Source organism: Myxine glutinosa, chromosome 2, assembly GCF_964187855.1.
Source record: "Myxine glutinosa chromosome 2, kmMyxGlut1.1, whole genome shotgun sequence".
Classification (NCBI taxonomy): Eukaryota; Metazoa; Chordata; class Myxini; order Myxiniformes; family Myxinidae; genus Myxine; species Myxine glutinosa.
The window spans coordinates 233380458-233401034 of NC_136262.1; the positions used below are offsets into that span (position 1 = coordinate 233380458).

The window sequence follows — 20577 nt, forward strand, 5'->3', positions numbered from 1 at the left end:
TGTGACATGCTCCGAGACCACCTCTTGCATCACATAATACTTATGTTATTCTTACCCATCCCCAGCACCTTATATTTCTTTATGTTAAACTGTATCTACCAATCTTTTGCCCAATCTCTGGAAGGATCTCAGCTTTCCTGAATCTGATCACCACCCTTCTGTTATCTACCTAATTACCTCCAAGCTTTGTGTCAACTGCAAATTCGGAAAACCTACTTTCCACTCCACTATCCAAATTATGAAGTCCCAGCTATACATTTTCCCACTCACGGCCACTTTTTCCTCCCTATCGCAAATCCAGTTTCCAATCCAGTTAGTTACCTGACAAGCCACTCCACAAACCCTCACCTTGGCTAACAACTTCCTATGCGGTCGGTACCTTATCAAATGCCTTCGTAAAGCCGAGATATATTACATTCCCTGCACTTCCCTCATCCGCTTCACTTCCCCCATCCGCCCAATCAAAAACTGCTTCATAGAACTCCAATAGATTGGAGACTTACCTTTGGTAATAAACCCATGCTGACTGCCTTTAATTAATTTGTAATTATTCAAATGCTTCCCCATCCCTTGCATAATTAATGTCTTAAACACCTGACCTACCACTGAAGTCAAACTCAAACTAACAGGTCTACAGTTTCCCAATTCTTCTCTGGAATCTTTCTTAAATTGTTTCTCAAACATTTGCAATTCTCCAATCCTCTGGTACCTGTCCTGACTCCAAAGAGCTGTTAAAGATAATGTGGTTAATAACACGTTTATCTGCTCGGCAACCTCCCTCAATACTTATGGATGCATATTATTTGGCCCTTGAGCTTTCGCATTCCTTATTCTTTTAGGGAAGAGATTCTATCAGATGTTATTTGCCATTTATCATCATCATCATTTCGGTTTATTGGGATCGTCAAACACTACAAGGCAGACCGAAGACTGATAAATTTGTCAAGTTTACAAAAACAAAACAGTTTCCTAAAACATACAAATATAAAGGGGGGTCCAGAAACCCTGGGCACATTTTGAAGAACGATATCTGCAACAAACAACTAAGTTTATTATTGTTCGTTGGTGCAAAACAAGACATGATTACTCGTTAAACATTCTAATCAGTCTAATATACATGAAACAGATCAGTTCAAATGTTCAAACTGCTTTCCTTCATTGTCTATGCACAGCTGTAGCCATGACGAAACACCCTGACACGCAAAACTGCATGTGTCAGTCGTTAAGGCAGCAGTCTCATTACGGATGAATCGTTTCAAGTCTCTAGGGATCGTATGATTCCTCGTATTTGTGTTTGAGGAAACCGCAAAGGAAGAAATCACAGGGTGTTATATCACAAGACCGCAGCAGCCATTCAAATGGCCAATCCATTTGTCTGTAAAGTTCAAATCAAGAGCCTGTCGTACACTGGCAACATAATGAGCAGGCGCACCATCATGCATGAATCACATTTGGCCATCATTGAGTGGAAATACATGCTGCTCCAACATTAGAAGGTAATTTGCAGCATTCACATTTTCTTCTAAAAATATTGGTCCAACAATACCTCCAGAAGAAATGCCTGCCCAGACGGACACACCAGCTTGATACTGGACGTTGTGCTCAACAGTAAATCTTGGGTTGTCTACTGCCCATATCACGCTGTTATGACGATTCACAAAACCAGATAAAATAAACTTGGATTAGTCTGACCACAAGATCCTGTTCTGCAAATCATTGTCCATATCCATTAACCCAAGCAATGTCTAGCATGCCTCAACACGCCTGTCAAAATCATCCTCAGATAGTTGATGAATTAGTCTGGGTATGTATGGTTTCGCATTAAGGTCTTTTAGTATTCTTCGAATCGATGATCGGTTTACGTTGGTGACGTTTGATAAACGACGAGTTGATAATGGTGTGTTACTGTCCAGTTGTTGTTGAATGACCGCTCTGCTTTCCTCAGTTCGAACAGTACGAGGCTTACCTGGTGACTGTTTTGGAAGAATGCTGCCGGTCTCATCAAACTGCTTGTTTATTCTGCTGAAGGTTCTTCAGTCAATTGCGTCGGTGCCACAATCTTTGGCAAGTTGTCTGTGAACTTCAGCCGAATTTCCAGATACAGAATACAAGCGTATAGCGCGAATTTTCTGTCTCACGATATCCTCCGTCATATTAGGGCATCAAATTCACAATGAACTGAACTAATGCAAAGACAAATGTGTGCAACACAGTGAGCGAAGCTCACCCCAATCCATATAACGTGATGCACCTCACCCTGTTGCGTATCACGTGATGCCTGTGCTTGTTGAAGCGGTCACATCCATTTACGAGTAATCATGTTTTGTTTTGCACCAAAGAACAATAATAAGCATAGTTGTTTGTTGCAAGTATCGTTCTTCAAAATGTGCCCAGGGTTTCTGGACCATCCTGTATATAGAAACTACAATGGCACACTGTAGAGCGCATACCTCCACCAGGCTGAACAGTTTATGTTTTGTATCTCACTGATAGGCCGGATCTGTATTCAGGCCTGAACCAAAATCTAATCGGCTTCGTTTTGTCACCAACCCAACTCATAACTCGTCCACAACTTTTTTTTAAAATATCATGTTACATATTAATTTTCGCCCGAACTCTCAATGGTGAAGAATCACTTAGAAATTAAATAACTTTCGTATCCAAATCCATATTCAGATCTTCATCAAAATCGAATCGATTCGTCCTTGTCAGACACCCAACCTGTCAACCACGTTTCGTCCAAATCTGTCGATAACCTTTTGAGATACCGTGCTGTGTATGGGTGAATCACTTAATAATTTAATAATTCTCATATCCAAATGCATATTCAGATTTTCACCAAAATCGATTTGTCCTTGTCAGACACCCACCCTCTACACCAAGGTTCGTTCAAATTCGTCCACAACTTTTTGAGATATCCTGCTATATATCGTTTTTGGTCCTATCTCCCAATGGTGAAGAATCACTTAAAAAATTATACTAGCCAGATCCGAATCCGGATCTCAACCAAAATCTAATCATTTTGTCCTTGTCACAAACACTACCTTTGCCAAATTGCATCCGAATCCGTCGACAACTTTTTGAGATATCTTGTTAAAAGACAGACAGACAAACAGACAAAGGAAAATTCACTCGTAGAGCGACACTTGGCAAAAGAGAACAAAGTAGAATGGCACTCAGTAGAGCATCCTTTTCACCCCAAAGATAAATTGGTGGTTGAATTCAGTGACTTGATATGCAAATATTCTTCAAATTTTTAGTTAATCGGATGAAAATTCACAAATTTAGAAATTTGGCCTATGTCGACCTGTTGGCCAATGTTGACCTCAAAATAGTTGGTGGTTGAATTCAATAAGCTGGTATGAAAATCCTATTCAAATTTCAGGTCAATCGGATGAAAATTGCAGATGTTAGAAATTTGAAAAGGTTGTTGACCTTTTGGCCTATGTTGACCTTTTGGCCTATGCTGGTCTCCAAAATAGTTGGTGGTTGAATTCAGTTAGATGATATGAAAATCCTATTCAAATTTCAAGTCAATCAGATGAAAATTGAGGATTTTAGGAGTTTATAAAAGTCTGTTGACCTTTTGGCCTATGTTGATCTTCAAAGTAGTTGGTGGTTGAATTCAGTTTGCCAATATGTAAATCCTATTCAAATTTTAAGTCAATCGGATGAAAATTGAAGATTTTAGAAATTTGAAAAAAAGTGGTTGACCTTTGGCCTATGTTGACCTTTTGACCTCAAAAATATATAGGATTGTGTCGGACCAAGAACTCCTCCATTTGGTAAAGTTTCGTGAAGATTGGTTTCAAATTGTGACCTGTAGGGAAGTAAGTATGTGAGTAGACAGACAAACACACACACAAACCGGAGTGATCAACATACTTGTCGAAAAACAATTTTTTGGCAAGTAACAAACAGGCAGGGATGAAAACATAATCATAATCTTATAAAATTACATCAATATGTACATTATGCATCAAAATTAATGTATGGAATAAAAATGAAAATTAGCCAAAACTAAGGAAACATTTTAGATTACAACGAAAGTTATTACGTGAAGGAGAATTGGAAAAAATAAAATGATGATAAAATAACAATCAGAATAGAAAAAAATAAGGGGGAATGGACATTCGAGGATACAATATTGTGACTCATCATGTAATTATTATAAAATATTCAAATCATGGAAATGAGATTGGCAGTCACGGTTGGAATCGTCCATTGTTTATATCTTTGTGTTCTACAGAAGGGTATGTCCAAAAATTTTGCATTTCTGAATTGGATACAAGATCGGGATTGGGACTGGTGGATGGGGTTTGGGGAGGGATCCCAATGATAGTTTACGTGATGGATCCGATGATAGGCCGGATCTGTATCTGGACCTTAACTAAAATCTAATCGGCTTGTTCTCGTCACACACCCAACCCATTCACCAAGTTAAGCCAGAATCCATCCTTAAGTTTGAGATATCCTTCTCACAGACAGACAAAGACACAGACAGACAAACATGACAAACAAGACAAACATGACAAAACAAGACAAACAAGACAAACATGACAAACATGACAAACAAGACAAATAAGACAAACAAGACAAACAAGACAAACAAGACAAACAAGACAAACATGACAAACATGACAAACAAGACAAACGAGACAAACATGACAAACATGACAAACATGACAAACAAGACAAAGATGACAAACAAGACAAACAAGACAAACATGACAAACAAGACAAACATGACAAACATGACAAACATGACAAACAAGACAAACAAGACAAACATGACAAACATGACAAACATGACAAACATGACAAACATGACAAATATGACAAATAAGACAAACAAGCATTCTGAGTATTGCGCTGCAATACATGTCCCCTACCGGCAGTCTGTCGTCCGGAAAACTGTTGGGGAAATTACCAAAGTTCAAAGTGCCATAACTTGGTCAAAAATGATCGAAACGTCGTGAAGTTCGAACTTGATCTGTAACCTATCATGCGGAAACCATGGACCAAGTTTGAAATCATTAGCATTAAGAGTTTGGAAAAAAAGTCCAGAAAACTGTTATTTGCGTGACGGACGGACAGACTGACAGACGGAGGGATGGAGTGCAAACCTACAGTCCCCTCCGGTGTATACCGGTAGGGGACTAATAAGACAAACAAGACAAACATGACAAACAAGACAAATAAATGTGACAAACAAATAAGGTAAACACACAAACAAGACAGACAGGAGACAAACAGACAGACATGTACAAACAGAAAGACATGGACAAACAGAAAGACATGGACAAACAGACAGAGGGCAGACAGCCAGCCAGCCAAACAGAGACAAACAGACAGAGCATACAGACAAACAAACAGGGGTAAAAACATAACTTCTGTCCACCTTCGGTGAAGGAGGTAACAAAATGAAAACGGATGGTCAACGACATTCCAGAAAATCTAACAAAATATACCAACAGAAATGTATACCCAGTTTTGCATCTGTTTCCGTAATTCTTTGCAGTACTGTACATTTTAAACATCATGAAATATTTATTGGACTTCATTCATTGTTAACTCTTTGTATTATTTAATTCATGCAGATAATTCGATTTGTTTTATTATTCACCCAGAACCATTTAGTTAACATATATGCACATGCTTGAATCCCACTCCCCCCCCTCCCCCAAATCTCCACACTCCCGCACCATTCCCAACTCCTAGTATAATGTACATTGAATGTGTCTGTGGTGTGTGGTATCTGGCATGTGGTGTGTGTGTGTGTGTGTGTGTGTGTGTGTGTGTGTGTGTGTGTGTGTGTGTTATAAGAATCTCTTTCAAGAGCCTCGTTTTATGTTGAAAAAATGTACACGTTTGCCACAAGATGGTTTCTTATTAAATAGCTCCGCTATAAGGACTGTGTGTGGCACTTCGGCAGCGACGATTCATTCATCAATACCAAATAAATCACAATTTTAGATAAAAGTCTGGCACGAATAAACCTTGCAACGAAGAATATACATTCATGGAAGTGGTTTGTACAACCTGATGGTTTGTGACATGCCTTGGAATTAAAATGCCGACTCCCATTAACTATGTCCATTGTCTGGTAATGGTCGTAACGCAAGATGTCCAACTTTCTCGAGGAGCTTAACAAGTGAAAAATAATTATAATTACGACAAACAAGTAAACTGCAAACAAAGCAAACGGTATATTATATAGTCAATTGTAAATTATAGATGACGAGTACAAACACCCAAAGACAACCGTTTCAAAAACTAAATATGAGCATGAGAACGGCTTTTGGTCAAAATTATTCAGCAAGAAAGAAACAAGATGATTCAGCAAGAAAGAAACAAAATGATTCAGCAAGAAACAAAATGATTCAGCAAGAAAGAAACAAAATGATTCAGCAAGAAAGAAACAAGATGATTCAGCAAGAAAGAAACAAGATGATTCAGCAAGAAAGAAACAAAATGTTTCAGCAAGAAAGAAACAAAATGATTCAGAAAGAAAGAAACAAAATGATTCAGAAAGAAAGAAACAAAATGATTCAGCAAGAAATAAACAAAATGATTCAGAAAGAAAGAAACAAGATGATTCAGCAAGAAAGAAACAAAATGATTCAGCAAGAAAGAAACAAAATGATTCAGAAAGAAAGAAACAAGATGATTCAGCAAGAAAGAAACAAGATGATTCAGCAAGAAAGAAACAAGATGATTCAGCAAGAAAGAAACAAAATGATTCAGAAAGAAAGAAACAAGATGATTCAGCAAGAAAGAAACAAGATGATTCAGCAAGAAAGAAACAAGATGATTCAGCAAGAAAGAAACAAAATGATTCAGCAAGAAAGAAACAAAATGATTCAGAAAGAAAGAAACAAGATGATTCAGCAAGAAAGAAACAAGATGATTCAGCAAGAAAGAAACAAGATGATTCAGCAAGAAAGAAACAAAATGATTCAGAAAGAAAGAAACAAGATGATTCAGCAAGAAAGAAACAAAATGATTCAGCAAGAAAGAAACAAGATGATTCAGCAAGAAAGAAACAAAATGATTCAGAAAGAAAGAAACAAGATGATTCAGCAAGAAAGAAACAAAATGTTTCAGCAAGAAAGAAACAAAATGATTCAGAAAGAAAGAAACAAGATGATTCAGCAAGAAAGAAACAAGATGATTCAGCAAGAAAGAAACAAAATGATTCAGAAAGAAAGAAACAAGATGATTCAGCAAGAAAGAAACAAAATGTTTCAGCAAGAAAGAAACAAAATGATTCAGAAAGAAAGAAACAAGATGATTCAGAAAGAAAGAAACAAAATGATTCAGCAAGAAAGAAACAAGATGATTTAGCAAGAAAGAAACAAGATGATTCAGAAAGAAAGAAACAAAATGATTCAGCAAGAAAGAAACAAGATGATTCAGCAAGAAAGAAACAAAATGATTCAGAAAGAAAGAAACAAGATGATTCAGCAAGAAAGAAACAAAATGTTTCAGCAAGAAAGAAACAAAATGATTCAGAAAGAAAGAAACAAGATGATTCAGCAAGAAAGAAACAAGATGATTCAGCAAGAAAGAAACAAAATGATTCAGCAAGAAAGAAACAAAATGATTCAGAAAGAAAGAAACAAGATGATTCAGAAAGAAAGAAACAAGATGATTCAGCAAGAAAGAAACAAAATGATTCAGCAAGAAAGAAACAAAATGATTCAGAAAGAAAGAAACAAGATGATTCAGCAAGAAAGAAACAAAATGATTCAGCAAGAAAGAAACAAAATGATTCAGAAACAAAGAAACAAGATGATTCAGCAAGAAAGAAACAAGATGATTCAGCAAGAAAGAAACAAGATCATTCAGCAAGAAAGAAACAAAATGATTCAGCAAGAAAGAAACAAAGTGATTCAGCAAGAAAGAAACAAAATGATTCAGCAAGAAAGAAACAAAATGATTCAGCAAGAAAGAAACAAAGTGATTCAGCAAGAAAGAAACAAAATGTTTCAGCAAGAAAGAAACAAAATGTTTCAGCAAGAAAGAAACAAAATGATTCAGAAAGAAAGAAACAAGATGATTCAGCAAGAAAGAAACAAAATGATTCAGCAAGAAAGAAACAAAATGATTCAGGAAGAAAGAAACAAAATGATTCAGCAAGAAAGAAACAAAATGATTCAGCAAGAAAGAAACAAAATGATTCAGCAAGAAAGAAACAAAATGATTCAGCAAGAAATAAACAAAATGTTTCAGCAAGAAAGAAACAAAATGATTCAGCAAGAAAGAAACAAAATGATTCACCAAGAAAGAAACAAAATGATTCACTAAGAAAGAAACAAGATGATTCAGAAAGAAATAAACAAGATGATTCAGCAAGAAAGAAACAAAATGATTCAGCAAGAAATAAACAAAATGTTTCAGCAAGAAAGAAACAAAATGATTCAGCAAGAAAGAAACAAAATGATTCAGCAAGAAATAAACAAAATGTTTCAGCAAGAAAGAAACAAAATGATTCAGCAAGAAAGAAACAAAATGATTCAGCAAGAAAGAAACAAAATGATTCACCAAGAAAGAAACAAAATGATTCAGTAAGAAATAAACAAAATGTTTCAGCAAGAAAGAAACAAAATGATTCAGCAAGAAAGAAACAAAATGATTCACCAAGAAAGAAACAAAATGATTCACTAAGAAAGAAACAAGATGATTCAGAAAGAAATAAACAAGATGATTCAGCAAGAAAGAAACAAAATGATTCAGCAAGAAAGAAATAAAATGATTCAGAAAGAAAGAAACAAGATGATTCAGCAAGAAAGAAACAAAATGTTTCAGCAAGAAAGAAACAAAATGTTTCAGCAAGAAAGAAACAAAATGTTTCAGCAAGAAAGAAACAAAATTATTCACCAAGAAAGAAACAAAATGATTCAGAAAGAAAGAAACAAGATGATTCAGCAAGAAAGAAACAAGATGATTCAGCAAGAAAGAAACAAGATGATTCAGCAAGAAAGAAACAAAATGATTCAGCAAGAAAGAAACAAAATGATTCAGCAAGAAAGAAACAAAATGATTCAGCAAGAAAGAAACAAAATGATTCAGAAAGAAAGAAACAAGATGATTCAGCAAGAAAGAAACAAGATGATTCAGCAAGAAAGAAACAAGATGATTCAGCAAGAAAGAAACAAAATTATTCAGCAAGAAAGAAACAAAATGATTCAGCAAGAAAGAAACAAAATGATTCAGCAAGAAAGAAACAAAATGATTCAGCAAGAAAGAAACAAAATGATTCAGCAAAAAAGAAACAAAATGATTCAGCAAGAAAGAAACAAAATGATTCAGCAAGAAAGAAACAAAATGATTCAGCAAGAAAGAAACAAAATGATTCAGCAAGAACGAAACAAAATGATTCAGCAAGAAAGAAACAAAATGATTCAGCAAGAAAGAAACAAAATGATTCAGCAAGAAAGAAACAATGATTCAGCAAGAAATAAACAAAATGATTCAGCAAGAAAGAAAAAAAAGGATTCAGCAAAAAAGAAACAAAATGATTCACCAAGAAAGAAACAATGATTCAGCAAGAAAGAAACAAAATGATTCAGCAAGAAAAAAACAAAATGATTCACCAAGAAAGAAACAAAATGATTCAGCAAGAAAGAAACAAAATGATTCAGCAAAAAAGAAACAAAATGTTTCAGCAAGAAAGAAACAAAATGATTCAGCAAAAAAGAAACAAAATGATTCAGCAAGAAAGAAACAAAATGATTCAGCAAGAAAGAAACAAAATGATTCAGCAAGAAAGAAACAAGATGATTCAGCAAGAAAGAAACAAAATGATTCAGCAAAAAAGAAACAAAATGTTTCAGCAAGAAAGAAACAAAATGATTCAGCAAGAAAGAAACAAAATGATTCAGCAAAAAAGAAACAATGATTCAGCAAGAAAGAAACAAAATGATTCAGCAAGAAAGAAACAAAATGATTCAGCAAAAAAGAAACAAAATGATTCAGCAAAAAAGAAACAAAATGATTCAGCAAAAAAGAAACAAAATGATTCAGCAAGAAAGAAACAAAATGATTCAGCAAGAAAGAAACAAAATGATTCAGCAAGAAAGAAACAAAATGATTCAGCAAAAAAGAAACAAAATGTTTCAGCAAGAAAGAAACAAAATGATTCAGCAAGAAAGAAACAAAATGATTCAGCAAGAAAGAAACAAAATGATTCAGCAAGAAAGAAACAAAATGATTCAGCAAGAAAGAAACAAAATGATTCACCAAGAAAGAAACAAAATGATTCAGCAAGAAAGAAACAAAATGATTCAGCAAGAAAGAAACAAAATGATTCAGCAAGAAAGAAACAAAATGATTCAGCAAGAAAGAAACAAAATGATTCAGCAAGAAAGAAACAAAATGATTCAGCAAGAAAAAAACAAAATGATTCAGCAAGAAAGAAACAAAATGATTCAGCAAGAAAAAAACAAAATGATTCAGCAAGAAAGAAACAAAATGATTCAGCAAGAAAGAAACAAAATGATTCACCAAGAAAGAAACAAAATGATTCAGCAAGAAAGAAACAAAATGATTCAGCAAGAAAGAAACAAAATGATTCAGCAAGAAAGAAACAAAATGATTCAGCAAGAAAGAAACAAAATGATTCAGCAAGAAAGAAACAAAATGATTCAGCAAGAAAGAAACAAGATGATTCAGCAAGAAAGAAACAAAATGATTCAGCAAGAAAGAAACAAAATGATTCAGAAAGAAAGAAACAAGATGATTCAGCAAGAAAGAAACAAGATGATTCAGCAAGAAAGAAACAAGATGATTCAGCAAGAAAGAAACAAGATGATTCAGAAAGAAAGAAACAAGATGATTCAGCAAGAAAGAAACAAGATGATTCAGCAAGAAAGAAACAAAATGATTCAGCAAGAAAGAAACAAAATGATTCAGCAAGAAAGAAACAAAATGATTCAGCAAGAAAGAAACAAAATGATTCAGCAAGAAAGAAACAAAATGATTCAGCAAGAAAGAAATAAAATGATTCAGCAACAAAGAAACAAAATGATTCAGCAAGAAAAAAACAAAATGATTCACCAAGAAAGAAACAAAATGATTCAGCAAGAAAGAAACAAAATGATTCAGCAAAAAAGAAACAAAATGTTTCAGCAAGAAAGAAACAAAATGTTTCAGCAAGAAAGAAACAAAATGATTCAGCAAAAAAGAAACAAAATGATTCAGCAAGAAAGAAACAAAATGATTCAGCAAGAAAGAAACAAAATGATTCAGCAAGAAAGAAACAAGATGATTCAGCAAGAAAGAAACAAAATGATTCAGCAAAAAAGAAACAAAATGTTTCAGCAAGAAAGAAACAAAATGATTCAGCAAGAAAGAAACAAAATGATTCAGCAAAAAAGAAACAATGATTCAGCAAGAAAGAAACAAAATGATTCAGCAAAAAAGAAACAAAATGTTTCAGCAAGAAAGAAACAAAATGATTCAGCAAAAAAGAAACAAAATGATTCAGCAAGAAAGAAACAAAATGATTCAGCAAGAAAGAAACAAAATGATTCAGCAAGAAAGAAACAAAATGATTCAGCAAAAAAGAAACAAAATGTTTCAGCAAGAAAGAAACAAAATGATTCAGCAAGAAAGAAACAAAATGATTCAGCAAGAAAGAAACAAAATGATTCAGCAAGAAAGAAACAAAATGATTCAGCAAGAAAGAAACAAAATGATTCAGCAAGAAAGAAACAAAATGATTCAGCAAGAAAGAAACAAAATGATTCAGCAAGAAAGAAACAAAATGATTCAGCAAGAAAGAAACAAAATGATTCAGCAAGAAAGAAACAAAATGATTCAGCAAGAAAGAAACAAAATGATTCAGCAAGAAAGAAACAAAATGATTCAGCAAGAAAGAAACAAAATGATTCAGCAAGAAAGAAACAAAATGATTCAGCAAGAAAGAAACAAAATGATTCAGCAAGAAAGAAACAAAATGATTCAGCAAGAAAGAAACAAGATGATTCAGCAAGAAAGAAACAAAATGATTCAGCAAGAAAGAAACAAAATGATTCAGCAAGAAAGAAACAAAATGATTCAGAAAGAAAGAAACAAGATGATTCAGCAAGAAAGAAACAAGATGATTCAGCAAGAAAGAAACAATATGATTCAGCAAGAAAGAAACAAGATGATTCAGCAAGAAAGAAACAAGATGATTCAGCAAGAAAGAAACAAGATGATTCAGCAAGAAAGAAACAAAATGATTCAGCAAGAAAGAAACAAAATGATTCAGCAAGAAAGAAACAAAATGTTTCAGCAAGAAAGAAACAAAATGATTCAGCAAGAAAGAAACAAAATGATTCAGCAAGAAAGAAACAAAATGATTCAGCAAGAAAGAAACAAAATGATTCAGCAAGAAAGAAACAAAATGATTCAGCAAGAAAGAAACAAAATGATTCAGCAAGAAAGAAACAAAATGATTCAGCAAGAAAGAAACAAAATGATTCAGCAAGAAAGAAACAAAATGATTCAGCAAGAAAGAAACAAATGATTCAGCAACAAAGAAACAAAACGATTCAGCAAGAAAGAAACAAAACGATTCAGCAAGAAAGAAACAAGATGATTCAGCAAGAAAGAAACAAAATGATTCAGCAAGAAAGAAACAAAATGATTCAGCAAGAAAGAAACAAAATGATTCAGCAAGAAAGAAACAAAATGATTCAGCAAGAAAGAAACAAGATGATTCAGCAAGAAAGAAACAAAATGATTCAGCAAGAAAGAAACAAAATGATTCAGCAAGAAAGAAACAAGATGATTCAGCAAGAAAGAAACAAAATGATTCAGAAAGAAAGAAACAAGATGATTCAGCAAGAAAGAAACAAGATGATTCAGCAAGAAAGAAACAAGATGATTCAGCAAGAAAGAAACAAAATGATTCAGCAAGAAAGAAACAAAATGATTCAGAAAGAAAGAAACAAAATGTTTCAGCAAGAAAGAAACAAGATGATTCAGCAAGAAAGAAACAAGATGATTCAGCAAGAAAGAAACAAGATGATTCAGAAAGAAAGAAACAAGATGATTCAGCAAGAAAGAAACAAGATGATTCAGCAAGAAAGAAACAAGATGATTCAGCAAGAAAGAAACAAAATGTTTCAGCAAGAAAGAAACAAAATGATTCAGCAAGAAAGAAACAAAATGATTCAGCACGAAAGAAACAAGATGATTCAGCAAGAAAGAAACAAAATGATTCAGAAAGAAAGAAACAAGATGATTCAGCAAGAAAGAAACAAGATGATTCAGCAAGAAAGAAACAAGATGATTCAGCAAGAAAGAAACAAGATGATTCAGCAAGAAAGAAACAAGATGATTCAGCAAGAAAGAAACAAAATGATTCACCAAGAAAGAAACAAAATGATTCAGCAAGAAAGAAACAAAATGATTCAGCAAGAAAGAAACAAGATGATTCAGCAAGAAAGAAACAAAATGATTCAGCAAGAAAGAAACAAAATGATTCAGCAAGAAAGAAACAAAATGATTCAGCAAGAAAGAAACAAGATGATTCAGCAAGAAAAAAACAAAATGATTCAGCAAGAAAGAAACAAGATGATTCAGCAAGAAAAAAAACAAAATGATTCAGCAAGAAAGAAACAAAATGATTCAGCAAGAAAGAAACAAAATGATTCAGCAAGAAAGAAACAAAATGATTCAGCAAGAAAGAAACAAAATGATTCAGCAAGAAAGAAACAAAATGATTCAGCAAGAAAGAAACAAAATGATTCAGCAAAAAAGAAACAAGATGATTCAGCAAGAAAGAAACAAAATGATTCAGCAAGAAAGAAACAAAATGATTCAGCAAGAAAGAAACAAAATGATTCAGCAAGAAAGAAACAAAATGATTCAGCAAGAAAGAAACAAAATGATTCACCAAGAAAGAAACAAAATGATTCAACAAGAAAGAAACAAAATGATTCAGCAAGAAAGAAACAAAATGATTCAGCAAGAAAGAAACAAAATGATTCAGCAAGAAAGAAACAAGATGATTCAGCAAGAAAGAAACAAAATGATTCAGCAAGAAAGAAACAAAATGATTCAGCAAGAAAGAAACAGAATAATTCAGCAAGAAATAAACAAGATGATTCAGAAAGAAAGAAACAAAATGATTCAGCAAGAAAAAAACAGAATAATTCAGCAAGAAATAAACAAGATGATTCAGAAAGAAAGAAACAAAATGATTCAGATATCAGCAAGACATCAAAATCATTCAGATATCAGCAAGAAATCAAAATGATTCAGATATCAGCAAGAAATCAAAATCATTCAGATATCAGCAAGAAATCAAAATGATTCAGATATCAGCAAGAAATCAAAATCATTCAGATATCAGCAAGAAATCAAAATCATTCAGATATCAGCAAGAAATCAAAATCATTCAGATATCAGCAAGAAATCAAAATCATTCAGATATCAGCAAGAAATCAAAATGATTCAGATATCAGCAAGAAATCAAAATGATTCAGATATCAGCAAGAAATCAAAATCATTCAGATATCAGCAAGAAATCAAAATCATTCAGATATCAGCAAGAAATCAAAATCATTCAGATATCAGCAAGAAATCAAAATCATTCAGATATCAGCAAGAAATCAAAATCATTCAGATATCAGCAAGAAATCAAAATCATTCAGATATCAGCAAGAAATCAAAATGATTCAGATATCAGCAAGAAATCAAAATGATTCAGATATCAGCAAGAAATCAAAATCATTCAGATATCAGCAAGAAATCAAAATCATTCAGATATCAGCAAGAAATCAAAATGATTCAGATATCAGCAAGAAATCAAAATCATTCAGATATCAGCAAGAAATCAAAATCATTCAGATATCAGCAAGAAATCAAAATCATTCAGATATCAGCAAGAAATCAAAATGATTCAGATATCAGCAAGAAATCAAAATGATTCAGATATCAGCAAGAAATCAAAATGATTCAGATATCAGCAAGAAATCAAAATGATTCAGATATCAGCAAGAAATCAAAATCATTCAGATATCAGCAAGAAATCAAAATGATTCAGATATCAGCAAGAAATCAAAACAAGTACAGATACATTCAAAGTACACCGCCCCCATGCCAAATAATTAAATATCCGACAGCCCGGCATTGCCGGGGCGCCTCCGGCGCCCGGCAATACCGCAGTGCAGCTCATAGAGGCTGCATTGGGAAGGAGAGGTGTACAATATTTGATTGATTAATTGTATAATTAAAATCAATAAAAGATTACCACAAAATATTTTCTTAATCAATTGGCTAATAGCATAACTAAACCACTAGTGCTTCATCCGAAGATGTATCTTTTAGAAATTTTTTTTTTTTTGTATACTGAATCGAGGCTCGTGAAAGAGCTGACATTTATTTCACAAACAAATCAACCAGACAAACAAAATATATAAAAAGAGGGAGCAGAAGACAAGAGAAGGGGAAGCACACAAACACTTGAGGGCACACAACATTTAAGAGCAGGGAGATGTGTGGGAGGGAGAGGGCTTGGGGGGAGGGGGGTGGCAGAAGTATCAAACACAAGGACACCAAGGACTTCCAGGACAGAAGTTGGTATTTCAAAAAAGTGGAATTGGGGTGAAATTAGCGGGGATAGAAATGATCAATGTTTTGGATGGGGGAAGATAAGAGATGGTGGTGAACAGCAGTTTTAAAGACCTGGAGGGTGGAGTGGGATTGAAGATCAATGATCAAATGATCAATGTTTTGGATGGGGGAAGATAAGAGATGGTGGTGAACAGCTGTTTTAAAGACCTGGAGGGTGGAGTGGGATTGAAGAGAGTGAGGGAGTTTGTTCCAGAAGCGGGAGAAAAGAGGAATGAAGGAGTGAAGGTGAGCAGAGAGTCTTGATTTTGGCAGTTTAACCATAAGAGGGTTGCAGGCAGATCTTGTGCGACCTGTAGGAATATTTGCTGGACAGAGCCCAGAGAGAGCTGGGGGGGGCAAGGCCAGAGAGGAGTCGGTAGAAGACGGAAAGACCACCAAGCTGCCTGCGGTGAGTGAGTGAGAGGCCCTTGGAGTTAGCTTCATCGTGGGAGATTCCATTAAAATTTAAATTTAATTAAATAAGTCATTAATAAAAAATTAAATAATTAATTGATTAATCAATAAATAATTAATCGATTAATTCATAAATAATTAATCGATTAAATGATTTATCAATAAATCAAAAATATCCTTGATAAACCACCACCATTTCATCCGAATCTGTAACTTAAAAAATTAAATAATTAATAGATTAATCAATAAATAATTAATCGATTAAATGATTAATCAATAAATCAAAAATATCCTTGATAGCCACATCACTTGGTCACTGTCATGTCCAAATATTAGCTTCCCAGCTCAAAAGGTGCCTGAGATATTGACCAAATGAGAAAGAAAATAAATAAATGATTAATAATGAAAATAAATAAATAATAATCATTAAAAAATTAAATTATTAATCAATTCAGTCACAGAACACATAAACCACCACCATTTCATCAGAAACTGTGACTGATTTTTTTTTTTAAAGTTATTAATCGAATAATTAAATAATTAATCGATTAATTGATTAATTGATTAATCAATAAATCAAAAATATCCTTGATAGCCACGTCACATGGTCACTCATGTCCAAACATTAGCTTCCGAGCTCAAAAGGTGCCTGAGATATTGGCCAAATGAGAAAGAAAATAAATAAATGATTAATAATGAAAATAAATAAATAATAATCATTAAAAAATGAAATTATTAATCAATTCGGTCAGAGAACACATAAACCACCACCATTTCATCGGAATCTGCAACTTAAAAAAAAAAAATTTTTTTTAGCCATTCATCAAATAATTAAATAATTAATTGATTAATTGATTAATTAATAAATCAAAAATAGCCTTTGCAGCCAAATCACCTGGTCATTGGCATGTCCAAATATCAGCTTCCTAACTCAAAAGGTGCCTGAGTTAATGGTCAGAAGAGAAAGGAAATTAGATTAATGAAATAAGTATTTAATTAATCGCTAATAATTAAATAACTCCTCAATTAATTGATTAATCAAAAAACAAAAAATACTGTTTTTGACAAAGGACTTGCTCACTATTGTGCCGAAATTTCAGCTTCCTAGTTCAAAGGATGGCTGAGATATCGCCCAAACAAACAAACAAACAAACAAACAAGAAAACAACCAAGAAAACAAACAAACAACCAGAGTGAAAACTGAGTACTCCCTTTCAGCGTGCGTCACTGCCGAGCCCCCTTCGGTGCCCGGCAATGACGTTTTGCAATGCCTGGAGATGGCATAGGAAAGGAGCGGTGTACAACAAACAAACAAGAAAACAAACAAACAACCAGAGTGAAAACTGAGTACTCCCTTTCAGCGTGCGTCACTGCCGAGCCCCCTTCGGTGCCCGGCAATGACGATTTGCAATGCCTGGAGATGGCATAGGAAAGGTGCGGTGTACAATGATTCAGATATCAGCAAGAAATCAAAATGATTCAGATATCAGCAAGAAATCAAAATTATTGTCGAAAGCAATCAAACCACTGGTCTTGAGATGCATCTCATTCAAAGTGTAGCTGGGATGTTCTAATATAGAGCACAGGGGATCCTCATATTGTTCATGTTGCAAATCTTTCTGTATATTTCATTACGTCCGCCACCGAATGTGGACGGAGATTATGTTTTCACCGCTGTTTGTCTGTCTGGTTGTCTGATTGTGAACAGGATATCTCAAAAAGATATGGACGGATTTGGACGAAACTTGGTTGTGTGTGTGACAAGGACGAATCATTTAGATTTTGGTGAAGATCTGGGTCCGGATCTGGATACTAAAATTTTTAAAGTGATTATTCACAATTGAAAGATCGGGCCAAAAACGATAGGGTTATCAAAATCTCAAAAAGTTATGTTAAAGTTAAAGTTAAAAAACAAACAATAATTTAACAAAAAGTTTAAAATATATATATGAAAATCTCAAAAAAACCTCAAATTTTTTTTTTTTTAAGTACGCTATCTCAAAAAGTTATGGACGGATTCGGACAAAACTTGGTGGATGGGTTGGTAGGTGACAAGAACAAGCCAATTGGATTTTGGTTAAGATCTGGGTGCAAATCTGGCCTATCCGTGTTGTCTCGTGAGTGCAGTTCTACTTGCAAATATAATGCCAATATTACTTCTTATAATGGCCCCGATTATTCCCACCGAGAGTGGGGTTGTCCAGAGAGCGTTTTTGGCCCAAGTCTTTCACAAACCGGCTGGCCACGCCTGGCGTTCGACTGAAGGTGGCAGGAATTTGGAATTTGTTCATGATACCGGCGATTGCTCACCGGCAATTTGCTAAAGACACCGAGGCGTGGGATATTTAACATCCAACAACAACAACCAGGGCCGACAGACGGATCACTCTGGCTTTACGTGCACCCGATGGATGGTGCACAAAATTATGCATCGCCCTGCACGCGAAACACCGAGGTGATAATACAGCTCGGATCGACAATTGTATGCATGGACAAGAAAGCTTCAAGGTGAGCGTGCATACCTGGAGGCTCTCCTGCTAACGCAGCCTTAAAAACATCACCGCACAATCCATATGCGATTGCACTGAGTACGGGAGCCAATGATCCAAACCGCAAGCAGTGAGAGTTACTGCAAGAGCAACTTGGTTTCTTTAATCAACCAATTAGAAAGCACCAAATCGTTCAGAGGAAAACCGATAGTGAGGTGTGGGTCGTTCAAACAGAAATCGCATTCGCACCAAGTCGAGCCAAATATTTTACGTTGAAGGACCACAGACATTTTGTTTTCCTGATGATGAAAGACAATATAATGGGAAATTGTCCATGAAAACACAACCGTTCACTGCACCAAATGATGAAAGACCCTCAGAGACACCATGGTATCACACTCACCCGTAACGAGTGTATCTCCGTACATGGCTTTAAACTCATCGAACCTGCTGCCATCCACGATCCGGGCAATCACCTGCCAAGAAGAGAATTATATATATATAAAAGATTCACAGCCAGATATCATGAAAGTACAATAAAATGAAGCGACTTTAGCATTCTCTCTCAGTTGGAGGTTTCAGGTCCAAATAATTATTCTAGAAAAGTCTTCTTGACCTTTGCTGTTGTCTCCTGTACTGGAAGATGGAGATGGAGAGTTGATACAAACTTAAAGCTATGACACTCGGATCCATCAAGAACACTCAATTGCCACCCTTAAATCTCACCTGTTCGCTCCACCATCGCTGTTTAACAGAGATTCTTTAGCAGGATAATGTGCAGCTTTTGGCTGGCACCTGGTCAAAAAGGTCACAATGTGTGTCATTTAGACAAGAAAGGCCCTCACTTTGCTTTCCTTGTAAATCTTACAGATGGAGTGTTTCAAATCATTGCTGATAATACAATAAAAGCAATACAGACCCTCGTCGAGGACGTAGCCCCCAACCACACCGTAAAAAACGGGACGTGTAGATTTTCTATTTAAATAAATAAATAAATAAATGGATAAATGTAGGTAGGAGAGATGGTAAAGTGGTTAAAACAAACAAATAATTTGAGGTGGAATTGAATGTCGACAGTAAAATTATAAAAGGTATATAAGTAAAGAATCCATGATTGCATGTTGGTAGTGGTGATAGTAAAGTGTATATAAACAAATAAATAATTCAAAAGGTGTGTGTTAGTAGTGGTGATAGTAAAGTGTATATAAACAAATAAATAATTCAAAAGGTGTGTGTTAGTAGTGGTGATAGTAAAGTGTATATAAACAAATAAATAATTCAAAAGGTGTGTGTTAGTAGTGGTGATAGTAAAGTGTATATAAACAAATAAATAATTCAAAAGGTGTGTGTAAGTAGTGGTGATAGTAAAGTGTATATAAACAAATAAATAATTCAAAAGGTGTGTGTTAGTAGTGGTGATAGTAAAGTGTATATAAACAAGTAAATAATTCAAAAGGTGTGTGTAAGTAGTGGTGATAGTAAAGTGTATATAAACAAATAAATAATTCAAAAGGTTTGTGTAAGTAGTGGTGATAGTAATGTGTATATAAACAAGTAAATAATTCAAAAGGTGTGTGTTAGTAGTGGTGATAGTAAGGTGTATAAAAACAAATAAATAATTCAAAAGGTTTGTGTAAGTAGTGGTGATAGTAAAGTGTATATAAACAAATAAATAATTCAAAAGGTGTGTGTAAGTAGTGGTGATAGTAAAGTGTATATAAACAAATAAATAATTCAAAAGGTGTGTGTAAGTAGTGGTGATAGTAAACTGTATATAAACAAATAAATAATTCAAAAGGTGTGTCTAAATAGTGGTGATAGTAAAGTGTATATAAACAAATAAATAATTCAAAAGGTGTGTGTAAGTCGTGGTGATAGTAAACTGAATATAAACAAATAAATAATTCAAAAGTTGTGTGTCGGTGGTGGAAACGGTAAAGTTTATAGAAACAAATAAATAATTCAAAAGTTGTGTGTAAGTTGTGGTGATAGTAAAGTGAATATAAACAAATAAATAATTCAAAAGTCGTGTGTAAGTTGTGGTGACAGTAAAGTTTATATA

At 34.1% G+C, this 20577-nt stretch overlaps 1 protein-coding gene across 1 annotated transcript in view; it reads right to left on the reverse strand.

The window, feature by feature from the left end:
• The window catches only part of MCCC2 (methylcrotonyl-CoA carboxylase subunit 2), a 208250-nt gene that overhangs the window by 69592 nt on the left and 118081 nt on the right, over positions 1-20577 (reverse strand). Inside the window, exon 11 of the mRNA XM_068106084.2 lies at positions 18919-18991. Within this exon, the coding sequence (XP_067962185.2) occupies positions 18919-18991 (73 nt within the window). The remainder of the gene's footprint in view (positions 1-18918; positions 18992-20577) is intronic.